We start from the raw sequence: 21,043 nt of genomic DNA, 5'->3' as shown, positions 1-21,043 counted from the left end.
ATTAAATATAAATAATATTAGTAAAGTGATGTAATTAAAAAATCATCCCAGCCACCAGCAAAACTATATTTTATTAAAGGCACAGTATATATATATATATAACAGCATATATATATATAACAGCTACACACAGTATATATATATATATATATATATAACAGCATATATATATATATAACAGCTACATCATATTCTACAGTATTAGTGCACTATGGAATCTATGAAGCACACTATAAGTGAGTTAAGTGATCTTTTCAACAAAAGAATGGCAGAGTTTGAAAATAATCTTCATAGTTCTCCCACTCCAGCATTGAGCCCAGGATCTAACCTAGCAGCACAATTTACAGAGTTTAAAACCTTTGTTATGTCAGCGTTAGAAAATCTTCACAAGCAACTCATGTTCCTAACCAGCAAATTTGAAGCTTTTGAAATGAAATCCAGAAAGAAGATCATTTTAATTCATGGGATTCCTGAGAAAAATAATGAACATGCTTCCTCTACAGCTGTTAAGGTATTCTCTGAACATCTTAATATGTCTGATTTTAACGCTCCTCTTATAAGCCGGTGTCATCGCTTAGGTCTCAATAATAAAAACAAGCCAAGGCCTATTTTGGTTAAATTTCATGACCTAGCATTGAAAAACAAAATATGGTTTGCTAAAACTAATTTGAAAAATACAGGCATAACAATGTCAGAATTTCTCACTAAGGAAAGACATAAGGCATTCCTCTTGGCTCGCCAAAGTTTTGGAATTGGTAAATGCTGGACCAAGGACGGTCAAATAGTTGTTATGGGCAATGATAAATCTATTAATCGGGTCACATCTGTGGCTGAAGTAAATTCATTACAAAAATCTTGCTCTCAAGCCGGCCCATCAAGCACCAGCAGTCATGCTAGTCAGCAAAATCCAGGCTACAAAGAAACCAAGGCATCACAAATTAGGTCAAAACGGACTGTGAAAAAATAAACAGAGTGTACATTCCCTGTGAGTATTTAGTTTTCAACCTATAAATGTTGATAAGATTAGATTGTGACCTTGGTAGTTATCTTTTTATTGTTTTCTTGGTGTTTTTTTGGTGCTGGTCTTTCTTTTTTTATAATATAGTGAAATATTGTATTATTACTTTTTTCTTTTTCTTTTAAATAGTAATAGTTACATATCTTTGTATTTATTTATTTTTATTTTTCCTGATTATGGTAACTTTACTTTTTTTTTTTTATGTACTAGGTAACTAAACACTGTTTTATGTAATTAATGTTCACTTTGTTCTTTATTTGTGGTTAAGTATGTTTACATTGTTTGACATCTACAATTTTTAAAATTAATTATTTCTTTTTATGTCACCGTGACTTAAAATGTGGATGTCGAATACAGGTTATTTTAATCATTTGCACTCATAGACAACATTATATTATATTTCTAGTTTATTTTTCTATTTGTATTTCTATTTTGTTTGTTTAAATAATTAAGACTAGATTATTATATAGTTTACTTACTTATATAGATACATATTTTAAAATAGCTTTTTAGTTTACTTAAATAAAGTAGACACTATTACTGTTGTTGATTTGCTGTGCTAATTTTATATATAATAATAATTTATTATTATTATTTTTAACTTATGTTTGTACCTATATATTTAGTTACCTTTTATTATTGTATTAATAATTAAATAGCAATATTTTATCGTTTGCTTATCCTGATTGTGTAGTGTGAGTATGAGTGTTGCCTTCTATTTTTTGTTTTATATATTTTTTATTATTATAATTTCATTGTTGTGCTTTTATAGGCATCATTCAACGCAATCTCTTTCTTGTTTCTTATTGCTGGTGGTCAAGGGTGAATAATGTTATATCCATATTTGGTAGTAATAGCCGTAGTGGTAGTTTTAGTAGTGTTTATATATTAATATATATATATATATATATATATATATATATATATATATATTTTCTGTATCTATTATAGTATTTGTTATGTATGATAATAGTATTTTTAATATAAAAGACGATTCTTTTTACTCTTTATCATCTTCCTCTGATGGCAGTCTTCACAGTACTTCCTTACCCATATCTACCTTCCTTGACAATACTTTTTCAAATTTCCAAAAAAACTTTAATGTTGTTCACACTAATGCCCAAAGCATCCCTGCTCATCATACTGATCTTTTAACTTCTTTTGATTGTGAAAATGTCCATGCAATTTTAATTTCCGAATCATTCCTTAAACCCTATCTACCTTCTGCTTCCTTCTCCATACCTAACTTCCACCTTATACGGAATGACCGCATTGGTAAGGGCGGTGGTGGTGTAGCCATTTACATTCGCGACCATATACCGTTTACGATTGTTACCAAATCTCCATCAGAATACTCTGAAGCTGCTGAATATATTTTTATTGAAGTTCTACTCGGGCGATCCAAGTTGTTACTTGGAGTGTTTTATAGCCCATCCCTGCATATAAATTATTTTGACACTTTAGAATCTATATTAGATAAATACGTACCTACTGCTGATCACACTGTGATTCTTGGTGATTTTAACAAGTGCATTATAAAAAATGACCCGCGTACGAAACAGCTGTGTAACATTATTAATAGCTCAAATTTGAAATTACTCCCATCGAACCCTACACATTTCTTCCCTCATTGTGCGCCGTCCCAATTGGATCTTATAATTGTTTCCTCGATCGATTATGTAAAGCACCACGGACAATTTCCTGCCGAAGCCTTTTCCTACCATGATTTAATGTATTTGTCTTATGATGTTCGCCCGCCTAAGGTAAAGCCGTCCATTGTTATGAGACGCAGTTTTAAAAATTTCAAGCATGATGAGTTCATGCGCGACCTTAATGATATCAACTGGGATTCCATCTTTAATGCGTCAACTATTGATGCTAAATTAGAGTTGCTGAACTCAATTATAACTGAGCTTTATGACAAACATGCTCCTCTGCGGCCTATGAAGTTAAAACACTTACCTGCGCCCTGGATTACGCAAGAGATTAGATCGTTAATGACCAAAAGAAATTCTGCTAAATCTAAATATAAAAAAAATCCTACTGACCAAAATCTTCTAAAATACAAATCCTTGCGTAATCGGTGTAGTAGAGTGTGCAGAGATGCTCAAAGAAATTATATTCACACAAATTTGAAAAACTTAAATACCCGCAAATCATGGAAGTTTCTGCAGTCACTAGGGATCGGCCGCCAACGTCAGGACATGATTCGGGACATCGATATAGATGCCTTGAATATACATTTTGCATCAATTACACCCATGGACGATACAGTTAAGGCAAATACATTAAATGTTATCCGTTCCTTGCCCACTCCTTCAACCACTCCATTCCTTTTTGATTTAATTACACCTGCCCAGGTTAAAAAAAATATTCTGGCGATAAAATCAGATGCTGCTGGTTTTGATGGCATCAACCGTAAGCTATTACTTTTACCCTTAAGAGTGCTGGCACCGGTAATTACACATATTTTTAATTTTTCCCTCTCCTCTAACTCCTTTCCAAGTGCATGGCGAATAGCCCGCATTATTCCTATACCAAAATCCAAAAATCCAAAATCCTTTTCCCAATACCGTCCAATCTCAATACTTCCCTTCTTGTCTAAGGTCTTGGAACGTATTGTCTCGGAACAATTAAATCGATACCTTTTAGAAAATCGTACTTTGTCTCAATTCCAATCTGGTTTTCGAAGTGGACACAGCACAGTTACTACTTTAATCAAAGTGTGCGACGATATACGGTTTAATATGGAGAACCAAAATCTTACCCTCATTGCATTGCTTGATTTCAGTAACGCTTTTAATACTGTTAATACTGATTTACTAATTGCTGTCTTACCATCAATAAACATCTCCCCAGAAGCTACTGAGTGGTTCCGAAACTATCTATCGAACCGGCGACAATACGTACAAGCAAACGACAAATCATCTTCCCTATGCTCATTGTCTGCGGGTGTCCCACAAGGCGGTGTCCTTTCCCCACTCCTGTTCTCTATTTTTATTAATACTGTTTCCCAAACCCTATCCTCTTCCTTCCATCTATATGCTGACGACTTACTGATTTACTTAGCGACTCCATCCAGTGATATGGATGTGGCCATTTGTAAATTTAACGAGAATTTACATAATATATCTGTGTGGAGTACATCTTACGGACTTACTATTAATCCTAGTAAGTCCCAGTTAAGCATTATAGGCAGCACTAAGCAATTAAAAAAACTTGAGGGTATAAAACTTCCCTCAGTACAGCTTAATGGTGTCGTTTTAAGTGTTAATGCGTCTATAAGGAACCTTGGGATTATTTTAGACAACTCGCTATCTTGGTCAGCGCAGATAACGGAGGTCAGCCGAAAATTATTTGCTAGTATTGGATCCCTCAAACGATATAAACATTTCCTACCGGTTAAAATCAAAACTACTCTAGCTCACTCACTACTGCTACCGATTTTAGATTATGCTGACTCATGTTACCCAGACTTATCTGAGGAACAATCAAACAAACTAGAGCGGTTACAAAACTTATGTATTCGATTTATTTATGGTCTTTGTAAATTTGATCATGTCTCAGATCATCGTCGTCAGCTTGGATGGCTTCCTATTCTGATAGGAACATCGCCGTAACTTCCGGATGCTTACTCTCCTCTATTCAATCCTTTATAATCCTCTCTATCCTGCTTATTTAAAAGATCGTTTCTGCTTCCGCGGCTCCGATTCTAGCCTACGCCTTGAACTTAGGTCCAGGAGCGATAATCTTCTTAAATTTCCAACTTGTCGTACCCAATTCTATTCCAATTCCTTCACTGTAAAATCTGCTATCCTCTGGAATGAACTTCCGTCCGAAATACGTCATTCTAAATCACTTAATATTTTTAAAAATCGTTTAAAAGACTATCTTTTTCAAATATAACTGTAGTTTATCTTTAGTCGTTTATATATATATATATATATATATATATATATTATGTAGTATTATATTATTATTATGTAAATATGTATATATATATATATGTATGTGTGTATATTCATTATTATTTTATTACTGTATGTTATTTCATCTAATTGGGCACTATAACGTTATTCCCATTTCTTTATTTTTAGTCCTTTATTTTACAAGGGTTGCCTGGAAGAGATTGCTTGAAGCAATAAGGCCGCCTTTGCATACATTTTATAAAAATATATTGTTTCTTTCTCTTTTATATGTATTTATGTGTGCAATAAAGTTTTTTCTATTTTTTTTTCTATATATAAAAAAATAATGAAAAGAAAAGTTTTCAGTAAATAATAATAAAAATTAAAGGAATAATAGTAAAAATGTATTATTAAATTAGTTTATTATTATTCCCGACTACTAAGGAAGAGTTATGTTTTTCGCGCGTATTTTGTATGTATGTAAATAAATACACACATAAATAAATACACACATAGATACCATATATACATTCATATAGAGATACAATAATAGACTTACATATATACATATGCACAAAACAGATACATAGATTATAACGATAGGTAGTACTCCTTAAGCCGGCGCATTAAGATACCAACTGATGTCGACTGCCTGATGCACCGGGGTAGCTCGTTCCATAATTTCACCGTTTTTACGGTAAATGATTCACTGTAGCACTTGGTGCGACATAGTGGAACCTTCAATACGTTGTCATATCTTGAACGGAGATTGAAAGACTGAGAGTGGGAGCCCAGGAAAGTGAATCTTTGTTTGAGGTATGAAGGAGTTAAAGGAAGATACAAGATAGAGTATAAAAGGATAAGTGCATGATAATTGCGTCGATGCTTGATGGTCAACCATTTAAGTTGAACTCGATGTTGAGTAATATGGTCATACTTCCGCAATCCAAAAATGAACCTAATTATTACATTTTGAACACGTTCGAGCTTGTTTAGTAATTGCTGTGACAAATCTAGGTAACAGGAATCTGCGTAATCCAGAAAGGGGAAAGAGAATGGATTGAGCTAAAGATATTTTGGTTTTAAGCGGCAATAAATTTTTCCATCTCTTTACCCTCCCGATAGCAGCAAAAGCTTTTCGACCTAACTCTGCTATTTGAGGAACCCATGTCAAAGAACTATCCATCCTGATACCCAGATTCCTCACGCAAGTACCAAACTCCATCTTGCAATCATCAAGCATTACGGAAGGAAGTAGGGAGTAGTCAATTTTGGAGAGTTGCTTTGAGTTACCGAGGATGCACAGCTGAGACTTGGTAGGATTTATCGACAGACCAAATGATTTGCTCCAGGTACTAATAATGCTTAAGTTAAAATTGACATGCCGTATAGCATCAGCAATTATACAGGCATACGCACCAACTGAATGTTCTACACAAGAAGATTTAGATATATTCTATAAAGACTTGGAAAAAGCTCACGACATGATCTCAACACATTACGTAATAGCTATGGGCGACTTTAACGCTCAGGTCGGCAAACCAAATAACTACGAGAATAAAGTAGCGGGTTTCCATGGTTTCGGAAACAGAAGCAAGAGAGGGGAAAGATTAATTCAGTACGTGTCCGAACAAAATCTGAAAATAGTTAATACAATGTTTAAATTAAAAGCCAATAGAAGATGGACCTGGATTTCACCTGACAAAAACACAAAAAAAGAAATCGATTATATAACAACATCCAAACCTAAGTTATTTTCCAACTACGAAGTGCTGAATTCCTTTTCCTTTGGCACGGATCATAGACTTTTGAGAGCGACTCTTTGTCTAAGTGGGAGAAAAAAGAGCAGAAAAAACTTCACCAGCCCTAAAAACTTACTAAAAACTCCAGAGGAGCTGGAAATATACATAAAAAAATTAAGCAAATTGATACCTAATCTAATCGTAAACCATGAAAAGCAAACAGTTACCGAATACTATAAGAAAATAGAAAATTCTATATTAACAAGCCTGAGAAACAAGAAAACATCAAATAAAGTTCCAATTCTATCGGAAAAAGCAATTCAATTAATGATTAAACGATGCAGACTACAAAACAAAGGTAAACTTACTAAAAAGGAAAAAGAAGACCTAAAAAACCTATACAAGCAAACGAATAAAGAAATAAAAATATGCTATGATAATCATAGATTACTTAAACTGGAAAAATGGCTAGAAAAATCGAGATCTACTAAAAAGGCATATAAAGAACTAGATAGTTCAAAAAATGGATTCCGTCTCTACAGAGGGGATCTTCAATCTGTACATCACGGAGTGACATTGTAAACATAGCTAGAGACTTCTACGCAAACCTTTACAATTCTACTTCAGATTTAACGAAAAACAAACAACAAGACATACCAAAGACAACAATGAACATTCAAAGGTTTACGGAGACAGAAGTTAAAAATCAAATAGAAAATTTAAAACCAGACAAGAGCCCAGGGCCGGATAGTTTAAGCAACGAATGTATCAAGCACGGTAAAACTCTACTACTAACACCACTTACAATTTTATTTAATAAAATTCTAGTGGAGGAAATTGTACCGCAGCAATGGACAGAATCAGAAATTATCCTACTTTATAAAAAGGGTGATCCTAAAGATATAGGAAATTACCGCCCGATAAGTCTCATGTCTTGCCTATATAAGCTTTTCGCATCTTGTTTATTAAAAAGAATAACTCCACAGTTAGATTCATGCCAACCGAGGGAACAAGCGGGTTTTCGAAGCGGATTTATTACTGCAGATCACATTCATACCGTAGATCAAGTCATCGAAAAGTATGTCGAGTACAATAAACCTCTCTACCTAGCTTTTATTGATTTTAAGAAAGCTTTTGACTCTATTTCACACTCTAGCATCTGGGAAGCATTAAGCAAACAAAATGTAAATGCTAAATATATAAATATTATCAGAAATATATACATAAATTGCACTAGCAAAATCAGGCTAGATAGAGTGGGTACTAGAATTAACATTAACCGAGGAGTCAGACAAGGCGATCCCATTTCGCCGAAATTATTTATAGCAGTTCTGCAAAACATAATGGAAGACTTAGCATGGTCAGGCCAAGGCGTCAATGTAGGTGGAGAACATCTAAGCCACCTACGCTTTGCGGACGACATCGTCTTGTTCTCTGAGTCTTCAAATAAGCTCAATGAAATGATTAACGAACTTCAATCTGCTAGTGCTCGCGTAGGCCTGGAAATGAACCTAGATAAAAGCAAAGTTATGACTAATAGTGAGATGTCTCCAGTACTAGTTAACGACGTGCCGTTCGAATACGTAGAGAGCTACGTTTACCTTGGAAAACAGATCTCATTTAGATCAGACCGGAATATACAAGAAATTAATAGGAGAGTAGCTATTACATGGAAAAAGTACTGGGTTCAAAAAGAGGTTTTCAAATCAAAACTACCAACAAGATTAAAAAAGCTAGTTTTAGACACAACCATTTTGCCTTGTCTTACATATGGCTGCCAAACTTGGACATACGACCACAAGGCAAGATGTAAAATTCAGACAACTCAGAGGGCTATGGAGAGAAGTTGTATGAATATGAAACTGCGAGATAGAATAAGAAATACAAAAATTCGAAAAATAACAAAAGTGAAAGATGCCTTGCATTTTGCTAAATCTCTAAAATGGAAGTGGGCTGGTCATGTGGCGAGGTTTGCCGATGACCGTTGGACAATCAATGTCACAAAATGGAAAGGACCACATGGCAAGAGAACCAGAGGTCGCCCACGCGCTCGTTGGCAAGACGAGATTGTAGCACATGCAGGAAATGCGTGGATGTTTACGGCAAACGACAGAATAAAATGGAATTCTTTGGAGGAGGCTTTTACCCGGAGGGGGTCCACATAATTAAAACAGAAAGAAATATTAATAATAAGGAATTAAAAACAAACACAATTAAGAAATAAAAATATACAAATATACACATTAAAAATAAAATAAATAATATATGTAAATAGTATTAGTTAGTTAAGTAAATTTTGTAATGTAAGCAACATGTATTTTTTGTGGAATAAATAAGCTATTTTATTATTATTATTATTATTATTATAGCATCAGCAATATCATCAACTGCCGTGGTCGTATAAATCTGCAAGTCATCAGCGTAAAGATGAAAGGACAATGTCAGCAATGGAGTTAAGAAGTTTATAAATATAGAAAAAAGTTACGGAGAAAGTACACCACCCTGAGGTACCCCAGCACTGAGTCGATTGTATGAGGACTGTTTGTCATTAGCACGAATGCATTGTTCACGATCGACGAGGTAAGAATAAAACCATTCAATAGCGTTTTGCGATATATTAATAGATTTAAGTATAGCTAAAAGTATGTCGACATCAATTGTGTTAAAAGCATTAGAGAAATCTAATAAGGCTAATATAGTAATATTTTGCTTGTCTATTCCACTTCTTATATCATCGCATACTTTGTTAAGTGCTGTAACAGTGCTGTGTCCCGGCCGGTAACCAGATTGGAAAGATGATAATATATTATTTTTCGCTAGGTACAGCGAGAGTTGGTGATGTACAATTCTCTCGAGAAATTTGGATAGAAAAGGAAGAATAGAAATAGGCCTATAGTGTGTGAAAGATGTAGGATTGGTAATTTTAGGTATAGGGATAACATAAGCAAATCTCCAAGAGCTAGGGAAGGAATTGGTAGAAAGGGAACAGTTAAAAATATGACAAAGTACAGGAAGCACCACATTCAATGTCATAAGAATCATTTTACGACTCACCCCATCAGCGCCAATTGCGTCCGACTTTATGGCAAAAATATGCCGTCTAACATCCGTGACAGTAACTGAAGAGAAATTGAAAGGACTAAAAGACGGAAAAGGTTGTGAGGAAAGTGACAAGAGAGTACTGGATTTAATGCTCTGGCTTAAGAGGTTCACAGTAGTAAAATGCTTATTAAGTTGATCAAGATCCATTCTGTCGTTTATGAGTGTAGTTTTACGTTGTCGCCCAATACCCATAGAATCGAGAAACTTCAATACTTTAGCAGGACTATTATTAGTTACTGACTCGTGTATGTGTTTTCGTTGGGCATCCCTACAGACTTTGCAACATCGATTCCGTAGTTTTTTGTATTTGGAGCGGTTAGCATCCGTAGGACTTATTTTAAATTTGGTTTTTGCTCTATTCCTTTTCGACATAAGAATTTTAATATCGTCCGTAAGCCAAGGAGCTGGTAAATGTTTTAGCTTGGCAGGTCGTAAAGGAGCATGTACATCGAAAAGGTCAATTAGTAATGAGTTAAATATACTAACTTTATCGTCAGTTGTCGGTGCGTTTAGAACAGTATCCCAAGGTAGCCGGTTCAGATCCTGCAAAAAACTATCGTTGTTGAAGTTCTTGAAAGTTCTACGCATCACGACTGTTGGTTTTTGTTTTGGCGGGCGAATTTTATATGAGAGGTATATAAGATCGTCGTACGAAAAAGCTTCTGCTCCCAGTTGTCCATGCGTTAGAACTCTATCAGTAGACGATACTATTATTAAATCCAGTAAAGAAGGAGGGTGTGGAAAAAAGTGAGTAGGATTGGAAGGAAGTATATCTAAATTGACACTTTGGTATTTGACAACTGCTTTGTACGCCAGACATTTTTTAGCAGACAGGTGTTGAAATCACCCATTATTATAACGTGATCCGCATCTGGTACGTGATTTTCCAGGAATTCTTCAATGTCTCGAAATAATTAATTTGAGATGAGGGGCTATAAAATACTCCGAGTAACAGTTTTACAGTACCGAAAAGTACTTGGATAAATAAATGTTCAGATGTTCTTGAGTATGGTGATGGCGACTTGTCCAGTATACTAAAAGGAATATGACTACGCATATAAATAGCAACACCTCCACCACCCTTTTCAGTTCTGTCGTTGCGTATTAAGTGAAACCCTGGCAATGCAAACGATGTCGATGGTAAACATGGTTTTAAAAATGTTTCCGAGACCAGGATCGCATGGATATTCGTTGCTTCAAATGAACTGAGTAAATCGGGATAGTGGGCAGGTATGCTCTGTGCATTTCTATGTACGACATTAAAATTTTTCCCATGATTTTCAAAAGTTGTATTTAACGCTGAATTAAGTGGCAAGGAATCGATACTCTGGAAACTATCATCTGAACTACATTGAGAAAAAATGTCGTCATGCGAGTCATCACATTCAGAATTATGTCCAATATACATAGCAGCAGTATATATAATAGCAAATAATAATAAAAATTATCAAACAAATTACTAATATATAAATAAACTTATTGTAATTTAAGTAATGATCAAATAATAATATATATAAATAAAAAGATATTTTAAAATAAATGTATATATAATAGATAATAATAAATACAACTAATATAAAAAAATCTATGAATATTAAGATATATTTATATCTAATACTATAAAAACTCTTATGCATCGCTTCCCGCCAGCATAACATCCCATGTTACTTGAAGTAAGAAATTACGTTTGTGGCAGTCGAGGGATTGAAAAAAAACCGAATAATTATTAATTATTTATTAATTATATATTAATACAATTATCTTAAAACTAACGACTGCTTTAATCGAAGTGAGAATAAAGAGTATTTTTTAACTTCTAATAAGATATTATAATTACGAGAATTAAAACACAGGTGCATTGGACAATTCGAAGAAATCGCTGGGTGGTCGCCTGAGATCAGGCGAGTACTTTGGTACGTCAGCATATTCGTAGGGTTAGGGTTCCGTAACTCCTCCACCCCTAGAGAGGCAACTATTTGAGAATGTTGAGTGAAAAAGTTGCCGGAGTACACGCTTCCTTAGGATCTTCTGGGTTATCTCCATTTTCCAAACTTTCCTCATTCTTTCCAATAGTTTTCTTATACTTTTTATATTGTAATAAAATGATAAGTGCACCTGCACTGAATAATATTGCGTATACTGGTATGGTTGTATGATATACTGTAGTATCTTTTTCGTGTTCAATGTGTAGCGGTGATTGCATCACAATTTTATCTTTGAGTCTATGGAGTCCATGAAGATTTATAGATGATATATTAATAGTTGTATCTAGGTGAGCAATTTCATCGGATATCTTTATCAATTTTAAGGGCTGTCCTCTTATTTCGTTGTTGTCGTTGATTAACGTAAATTCTTCGGATATAATTTGGCATCCTAGGGGAATAGTTATAAGGTAGCTGCCTTTTAATGATGTAAATTCGTGTTTATTGCATGATATTTGTATCTTTTGATTCTCAGGAAACGATATAATATAGTGCATATCGTCTAGTTTCTCCATAGATCCTCGTAGAAGATTAACTGTAGTTAAGTGACAAGATTCTTTCAATATTTGGTTAATAATTAGCTCGTGGATACAATCGGAATTTGTACGTATCTGATGGTTGAGTTCTACTTGGCAGAGATACCAGCTGCTATGTTTCGGGCATTCGGCCTCTATGTACAAGAATGAATTCTCGTTTGTTGCAATGAAAGGAGAGGATGGGATAAGAGCCTGTGATTTTTTATTAGGTACTACTGCTAATCTATATAATAAAAAATTATCCTTAGAAATAATAGGAAATCGGAATATAAAAACTATTTGCTTATTAGCATAGTAAGAAGCCGGTTGAATTATAAGAAACTAACTTAATATATCTATACTAATCATAGAATGGTGCATGCTTGATGCATGTATAAAAGCTAAACTATTTTCTATTCTTAATAATTCGTTCCTTAAATCGTCTATGTTTTCACTTAATATTACTAATAGTTGGCCAAATTTCGCATATTTAATTAAAGTCAAACCATTATTCATTTTGTTAGAAAGTATTAACATTAAGGTACTATTAATTTTACTTTGATTTTCTACTAGTTGAGTCAAAACGCTATTATATTTAGTGATCCATTCTTTGCTTATGCTTAATTGATTATTAATTTCATTTGTAATTTTATCTTGATTACTTTCTAATAATTTTATAGCTTCGTTATACTTTAAAGCATCAGTATAGTCTAAGTTCCCTGTAATACTTTTTATAACTGTTCCGAGTCCATCAATGATTCCTCTTTTAGATCTAGTGGGTTGTAAGGATTTAATTTGAAGTAATATCTCGTCTAATTTGTTAAGCAAGTAATTTATCTGTATTTCATATACTGAATACATGCCCTTAGGTAATTGATTCTTATAATTGTTTAAATGATTCTGTAGACTGTGTGTGTTATCTTCTATGTCGTCAAGTTTTATGTATTGTAAGAATGTATGATGATGTGTCGCTATTTTCATCGGTCCAAGTTTGTAGGAAAGTATTCCAGGTCCATCATCAAGACTCTCGAATTTAATGTCCTGAAGATGCACCAGGGGTAGCATCGCGAACACGAGGATCCTGTAACAAATTCGCTGCTTTAGAGATTCGCTTTAGTCGCGATTTTGCTATAGGGCCACGTTTCTTTTTAGTGTAAATATGTATGGGTAAATCGACAAGGACAGTGTCTTGTGTATATCTAGGGGCTGTTTTTTGTCTTTCAGCTAATGGATTCTTTACAAAGATCTGTTGATCGGGTGCATATTCTATCTCAGGTTCGCGTGTATTATTTCTATTTTGGTATATAGGTATACTTAGTGGAAATATGCGTGGTGCGAATGTGTGGTCAGTAGCGTTAGGTCTAGCGGTTACGGTTTTGTTAAATTTTGAAACCTCGTAACGGCTGTGCATGTACATAGTATTAAGTTCTTCATGTACATATTCCAGAGCTTTTTCTATAGTTGGTGGTCGCATACAACGAATGCGGGATCCTAATGGTTCTTTAAGACCACGAACATAGGCCTGCATTGTTACTTTTTTATATAAATCGCGCTTTGCTTCGATAGTGGTGGATAGTGTTTCATGTAGTGTAACATAGGTCATTAACATGCTAAACAAATTTTGACAATGGTCATAAAATTCTTGAGGGCTTCTATTACCCTGTGTGGCTAAGGAGAGATCATTATATAGGGCGGTCTCATCCCTTTGGTCGGAAAAGTTATTAATTAAAAGTGTTTTAATACCTAGCCAACTATCGGGTATTCCGTTTGAATTAATTTTGCTTGCTGCTGTGCCCGTTATCTTGTTTAAAATTCCATTTAACAAACATACGTTAGAAAATTCACTACCAGGTAATTCACTTAGATATTGGATCGCTAAATGGTCACAAATTTGAATAAATCGAGTTAAAATATTTGGGTTCCCGTCGAACTCCGGGACAAGGCGGAGGGCCTTAAATATGGTGTCCGGATCGTGAGACATGTTAACTAAATTAATTAAATTAGAATAACTACAATCTAAATTTAAATTTTTTATTTCTTGCGAATTAATATTTCTTAATCTATCTATACCTAACCGACGGGCCTGCCTAGATGGAGGCTCTCGGGTCCTAGATGTGTTAGGATGGAAAATTTTGGTAACTTATGAATAGGAAGGAGCAACACGAGAACAATTCTTATGTACTCACATAAATTGCATTATCTGGTCTCTTCTCAGTTGAATCGAAGGCTGGATTCTACTCCCGGCTGCCACAGGTCCGTTGATTCTGGATTCTCGAACGGTGCTCGATAGCCACCCGGGCGGCACGCGACGCGATGATAATTATCGAGTAATTAATTTAAACCGATCGCGAACCGGCCCGCGAAAATCCTACCGACGGCGCCAATTACGTTTGCGGCAGTCGAGGGATTGAAAAAAAACCGAATAATTATTAATTATTTATTAATTATATATTAATACAATTATCTTAAAACTAGCGACTGCTTTAATCGAAGTGAGAATAAAGAGTGTTTTTAACTTCTAATAAGATATTATAATTACGAGAATTAAAACACAGGTGCATTGGACAATTCGAAGAAATCGCTGGGTGGTCGCCTGAGATCAGGCGAGTACTTTGGTACGTCAGCATATTCGTAGGGTTAGGGTTCCGTAACTAAGAAGTAAATAAATGAATAAGTTATATATGATAAATAACATAATAACAATATGTGTGATAATGTAGCTTAAATATGTAAACTAAACATATTATCAATACAGCAATATTATTTCCACATAATATGACATTAAAAGTTAATTAATAATTAATTAATATAATATATGTTTACTGTCAACTGTCACTTGGCACTTATTGTCAAATATGAATGTTTAGTTTACTTCTTAAAGACAAATAAAGGTTTTTTCGATACCCCTCGTTATACCTTAATTAGGGACTTCGCTGACGTTTGTTTTGGCTGACACACGTGTTAGTGAGAGTATCTTGTTTTAGTATTCTATTTTAAAGTGAAAAAAGTTGCAAGTTGTTAAAAGATATCTATAGAAAAGGTGTTTGGTTGTAGTGAGTGTTTGTGTTGTTTTGTATTTAGATTAGTCGTAGTATAAGGTAGGTTAGTTTATGTAAATTTAATATGGATCCTGATCGCCCACCTGATCCCCCCGATCCGGGCGGTGATATACAGGCAGCTTCCAGAAAAAGTTCTTCCTTCCACCCATGGTAGTGACCACTTCCCTATTTTACTTTCTTTGTATAATAGACTTCCTTCTGCTCCCATTCCTAATACTCCACCTAAATATAATCTTAAAAAAGCTAACTGGATTGAGTATGCTAACTCTGTGGATTGCATGCTTGACAATCTTCCTGAGTCTGGTAATTCTGAGAATATCATTCTTTGCTATGATCGGTTTGTCTCTGCCATTTTATCTGCAGCTGACTCTCATATCCCTAAAAAACACTCCATTCAGAATTGGATGCATTTCAATCCCTGGTGGGATCAGGAATGCTCTGATTCTGTCAATCGGCGAATATCTGCCGAGGAGTCATACACAGCCTGTATGACTATGGAGAATTACACTGAGTATACACGCAATGACGCGAAGTTTCGAAGAATGGTTGGGAAAAAGAAAAAACTTGGATGGGTTAATTTTTGTGAATCCCTTGATCCACGTTCCCCTCCTTCCCTTGTATGGACAAATGTTAAGAGATTTCGCCGTTCTCTTAACAATGCTCCTAGTCTTAATTCCAACAATCCCTCTTTATGGCTTAATAATTTTGCAAACAAACTGGCACCTCCTTTTGTTCCATCCCATGATTTATTTATATCCCCTCTGATTGAAACTTTGGACGACATGGATGCTTGTTTTTCATTCGAAGAACTCAATAACGTCTTAACGGATTTAAGAGACACTAGCCCAGGCGAGGATTGTGTCTCTTACTCTTTTATTGCTAGACTAAATGAGAAGTCTAAGCTACATTTTTTAAATTTGATTAACAACATCTTTCAATCAGGTATCATTCCCGAATCCTGGAAATCCCAAATTGTTATTCCCATCCTAAAACCTGGAAAATGTCCCTCTGACCCTAATTCATACAGACCCATTGCCCTAGCATCTGCTTTATCAAAAATTATGGAACGGCTTTTAAAAAGTCGTTTGGAGTGGACAGTGGAAAGCAGAAATATCTTAGCACCCTCTCAATTTGGCTTCAGAAAGGGGTTAAGTACTACAGATAGTCTCAGTGTTTTTACTACAGACATTCGACGAGCATATGCCAAAGGAGAGTATTTGGTTGGTGTTTTTCTAGATGTTGCGTCTGCATATGACAATGTTCTTCTTCCGGTACTCAGGCAAAAATTGCATCAGCTGAGTATTCCGCCGAGGATGACTCATTTCATATGTAATCTGCTGACTGGTAGATCAATATCTGTAAAGCATCCACTTCTTACTATACCTCCCAGACTTGTCTGGCAAGGTTTGCCTCAAGGTTCAGCTCTCAGTCCTCTGCTGTATAATGTATACACTCATGACCTTGAATTGTCTGTCAATAGTTTTTGTAACATTCTTCAGAATGCTGATGACATCGTCCTTTACTACAGCTCAAAATCTGTGGAGGATATAACTTATCGTTTAAATACTGCTTTGCACTATCTAAACCAGTGGCTCTCCAATCATGGCTTGGCACTATCAGTAGCAAAGTGCCGGGCGGTAGTGTTTACCAAAAAGAGAGTAACTCCTGATTTCCAAATAGTTTGCGGTAATAGTACTATTCAATTAGCAGAAAATGTTAAATTCTTAGGCATGGTTCTTGATAAAAGACTGAACGGAATTGCCCATGCTGAACATATCAGTAAAAAATGTGAAAGCGGCATCAATGCTTTGAGAGCGGTGTCTGGTGTGTGGTGGGGTGCACACCCATATACTCTTAAACTACTGTACAATGCCATAATCCGTAGTCACATTGACTATGGATTATTTGTTTTACACCCCTTTAACAAAGTTGCTACTGAGAAACTCAATAAAATTCAATACAAATGCCTAAGAAATATTATAGGTCCAATGAAGTCTTCCCCCACCAACGCACTGCAGGTGGAATGTGTAGATCCGCCTTTTCCTATCCGTCGACAATTCCTATCTGATCGGTTTGTTGGTAAAATGTTACAGCTTTCTTCCCATCCCCTATGGCCTAAGCTATCTGATTTAGCGGACCTCATCCCTCGAGGCAGGCCTCTCCCTTACTTGCTCAATAGTTTCCTTAAATTTACCTCTCTTCCTCATCCCTTGTCATCTTTTCCATCTAATCCTTTATTCCGCACGCCTTATAAGGCCCTAGTACACCATCCTACTGTCATCACTAATCTTGGCCTAACCAAGGGAGCTGTTGACACCAACACTAAATTTCAAGCCATAGTAAATGAAAATTTTTCAAACCATATCCTCATCTTTACAGATGCATCAAAGCTTTCTAAAGAAAGCTGTGTTGGTGCAGCATGCTGGATACCAAAATTCAAAATTATATTACAATTTAAATGTCCTCCCGAATCATCCAATGTTTACTGGAGAGGCTGTTGCTTTGTTAGAAGCAATTCAGTTCACATTCTCCCACAACTTCAAACAGACTGTCATACTTACAGACTCATTAAGTTGCATATTGGCTATAAAGAGAAATCCATTTCATAGTAAATTAAGGTCTTCAATTATTTTAAGGATTCGTGAAGAACTGTACTCATGTTATCTAAAGGGCTTGGATGTTACTTTGGCATGGATTCCAGGGCATTCTGGAATCAGTGGGAATGAATCTGCAGACTCTTGCGCAAAATTGGCCATCCAGTGTGGTATTTTAGATAACTTTTTTATTTCGGCCCAGGATTTGTTGTCTCTTGCATTAACTCACTTGGATGTGTCCTGGTCTGAATTCTATGAATTAACAAAAACTCAGAAAGGTAAGTATTATGCTACTATCCAACCCAATATCCCAAGGCGACCATGGTTTTTTTCTCAAAAATTTGCTGAACGGAGGATTATATCAACTATTTGTCGTTTGCGCCTTGGGCATGCATGTACACCTGTTCACCTAGCTAAGATCAGGGTCAGGGACCACTCACTGTGTGAGTGTGGCCTGGACGAAGGTTCCCCTTCCCATATCCTTTTCACATGTCCAAAGTTAATTCGTCCCTTGTATGATGTCCTTCCTCATATAGTTCCCCGTCCCCTTAATGTTCAGTGTCTGTTAATGTTTGTATATACTCCTTTGTGTAAATTCTTATGTAAATATATTAGATCTAATAATATTATAGTATAAGCTAACAATTTTGTAAAATATAATCTATTACTAACCCTTTATTATGTATATATTGTGTATAATTTTTGTTTATCTTATAGGTGAAGGCAGTATCTTAGCTGGATCTCTTTTTAACGTGCATCTACTATTGCGTAATATTGTCTCTTTACCGTACACTCTCCTTTGTGTGTTTTCCATTCAACGTGACATTGGCGAAGTGATTAGTGCTGAACTGGCACGCTCGGATCGCCATAATTAAAGAACAACAACAACAACAAGGTTTTTTCGCTGACGTTTGTTTTGGTTGACACACGTGTTAGTGAAAATATCTCTTTTTTAGTGGTGAAACTCTTTATTTACTTAGTGGAAGCATTATATAATAATGTAAATAGATCCATACTAATAAGGTAATTGGTAATAGTGAGTAGTTGTGCTGTTTTATAGTTTAGATTAGTTTTAGTTTATAGTTAGGTTATTTTATTTAAAGATGGATCCTGATCCTCCGCCTGACCCCCCGGATCCTGGGGGGGGTAATGTAAATTCTACAGTTCTAATTAATAGAAAGAGGCAAGTTGAGGAAACATCCTCAAGCCAGGATATTATTAAAAAAACTATTATAAACCCATCCACCGCCACTCCTTCCATCCAGAATGTATGGACCCACCCTGCCTTATCCGATGCCCCAAAATCCTATATTAGTACTGATAAAGGTCCCTTTATCGTGTATGTGTCAAGGGAATCTCCTGGTCCATCTGCAAGGACCTCTATAAGAGCCATTAAATTTGGTCAATTTCTCCATACTAATAAAATCACTGATATAGTTAATGATGGAGTTAAAAATGTGGGTCGCAATAAAATCAGTGTCCAATTTACATCTGCTGATGCAGCAAATTGATTTTTGAATAATCCTGTTCTTAGTCTATGTAAATATGTTTGTGTAATCCCGACATTTAATATTACAAGGATGGGAATTGTAAAAGGAATTCCCGTTGAATGGTCTTTGGAAGAGTTTGTTGGCTCACTGATATTTCCTAGTGCGTGCGGAGAAGTTATAAAAGCAAGACGAATGAACCGCAAGAATGTAAGTGAGGGTGTAGTTACATGGGTGCCAACTCAAACTGTTGTAATTACTATACGTGGCCAACAATTGCCTGAAAGAGTGTTCTCCTATAAATCTGTCCTTAATATTGAACTTTATAAATATCCTACAATCCAGTGCCTTAATTGCTGTCGTTTTGGTCATGTTAAGTCACAGTGTAGATCAAAGCCAAGGTGCTATAGGTGTTCCCAGTCTCATACTGGTGACGCATGTGACATCCGGCAGGAAATTTCAACCTGCATCCATTGCTCAGCTAAACATTTTGCAACTGATAAAGGGTGCCCTGAGTATGTAAGACAACAGAACATTAAGACGGTTATGTCGCAATAGTGTATTTCCTATATGGAAGCATCCTCTCGGTTCCCATCTGTCCAACGTTCCTATGAAGATGTTGCTAAGGAAATGTTTTCACCTCCTGTTTTCACGAACTCCCAATCCCAACAAAGCAGACCTGCTACTTCCTCCAAATCCTATTGTAAAACAGTTTTCCAAGCTCCCCCCCCGTCCCCACGCTCCTATGGCAAAGGGATACAATAGACAAGCTCACCAGTCCATTATTAGCAATTGTTCCTCGTCCCTTCCTAATGGTTGAGCACTAAATCAAGGTTCTGACAGTCCAGCAGAATCTACAAAGGATCTGTTAATTGCTTTGACTGACACTCTTGTGAGCATAATCTCAACTGCTGATGAACTTCCTTTACCGTCCTACGTTGCCCAAAACCTACTCAAAATCTTTAAAATCCTTAACAATGGCTCCACTATTCTTCCTACAGTGGAATAGTAAAAGTATTCGTGCTAAAAAGCATGAATTACTTTCTATTATTTCTCTGCATAATCCTGTCATTATTGCCCTCTCAGAGACGTGGCTGATGCCTGACTCCCGATTCAGGGTGCCAGGTTTCGCCTGTTTAAGGGAGGACAGAAATGACGGGTATGGAGGTAGTGCTATCCTCATCCAGCACTCTTCTCCATATTCCCGTATTCCTCTCCCTTCTCATAGTCAACAGTTGAATGCTGTTGCTGTGAGGGTCCTTGGTATTTTCTTCCTTTCTGTTTACATCCCCCATCCTTCCCCTTCCATCTTTTTACAGCTTAAGTCTATTATCTCTTCACTTCCTAACCCTGTGGTGGTCCTGGGTGATTTTAACACCCATCACACTTTGTGGGGGTGTTACTACTGTGATGGATTTTCGCCTTTGTTGGTGGACATGATTGATGATGTGGATCTCTGCATTCTCAATGATGGATCTCCGACTCGTAGGGTTAATCCAAATCAGAACCCTAGATCTGCTATTGATCTTTCCTTATCTTATCCTTCTCTTGCTTCCCAACTATCATGGTCTGTACTTCCATCTACCCATGGTAGTGACCATTTCCCGATTTTGCTGTCCTTAAATAATAGACTTCC

At 35.8% G+C, this 21,043-nt stretch overlaps 2 protein-coding genes across 2 annotated transcripts; both read left to right on the top strand.

The window, feature by feature from the left end:
* The first annotated feature begins 6,287 nt into the window (after nt 1–6,287).
* On the top strand, nt 6,288–9,136 carry LOC146526737 (uncharacterized). The gene is made up of 5 exons (XM_085206110.1): nt 6,288–7,026; nt 7,296–7,445; nt 7,497–7,746; nt 7,906–8,737; nt 9,038–9,136. Exons 1-5 carry the CDS (start codon nt 6,288–6,290, stop codon nt 9,134–9,136), a joined length of 2,070 nt encoding a protein of 689 aa, XP_085062236.1.
* A 6,254-nt stretch (nt 9,137–15,390) lies between these two features.
* Nucleotides 15,391–20,172, top strand: LOC146526736 (uncharacterized). Its single transcript, XM_085206108.1, has 7 exons — nt 15,391–15,457; nt 16,269–17,150; nt 17,310–17,587; nt 17,706–18,198; nt 18,638–18,688; nt 19,517–19,617; nt 19,966–20,172. Exons 1-7 carry the CDS (start codon nt 15,391–15,393, stop codon nt 20,170–20,172), a joined length of 2,079 nt encoding a protein of 692 aa, XP_085062234.1.
* Nucleotides 20,173–21,043: the final 871 nt, after the last annotated feature.

This window comes from Heliconius melpomene, chromosome 21, assembly GCF_056956725.1.
Source record: "Heliconius melpomene rosina isolate 202511_hmr_F chromosome 21, ASM5695672v1, whole genome shotgun sequence".
In the NCBI taxonomy this organism is placed as follows: Eukaryota; Metazoa; Arthropoda; class Insecta; order Lepidoptera; family Nymphalidae; genus Heliconius; species Heliconius melpomene.
This window is presented reverse-complemented; position numbering and strand designations above follow the sequence as displayed.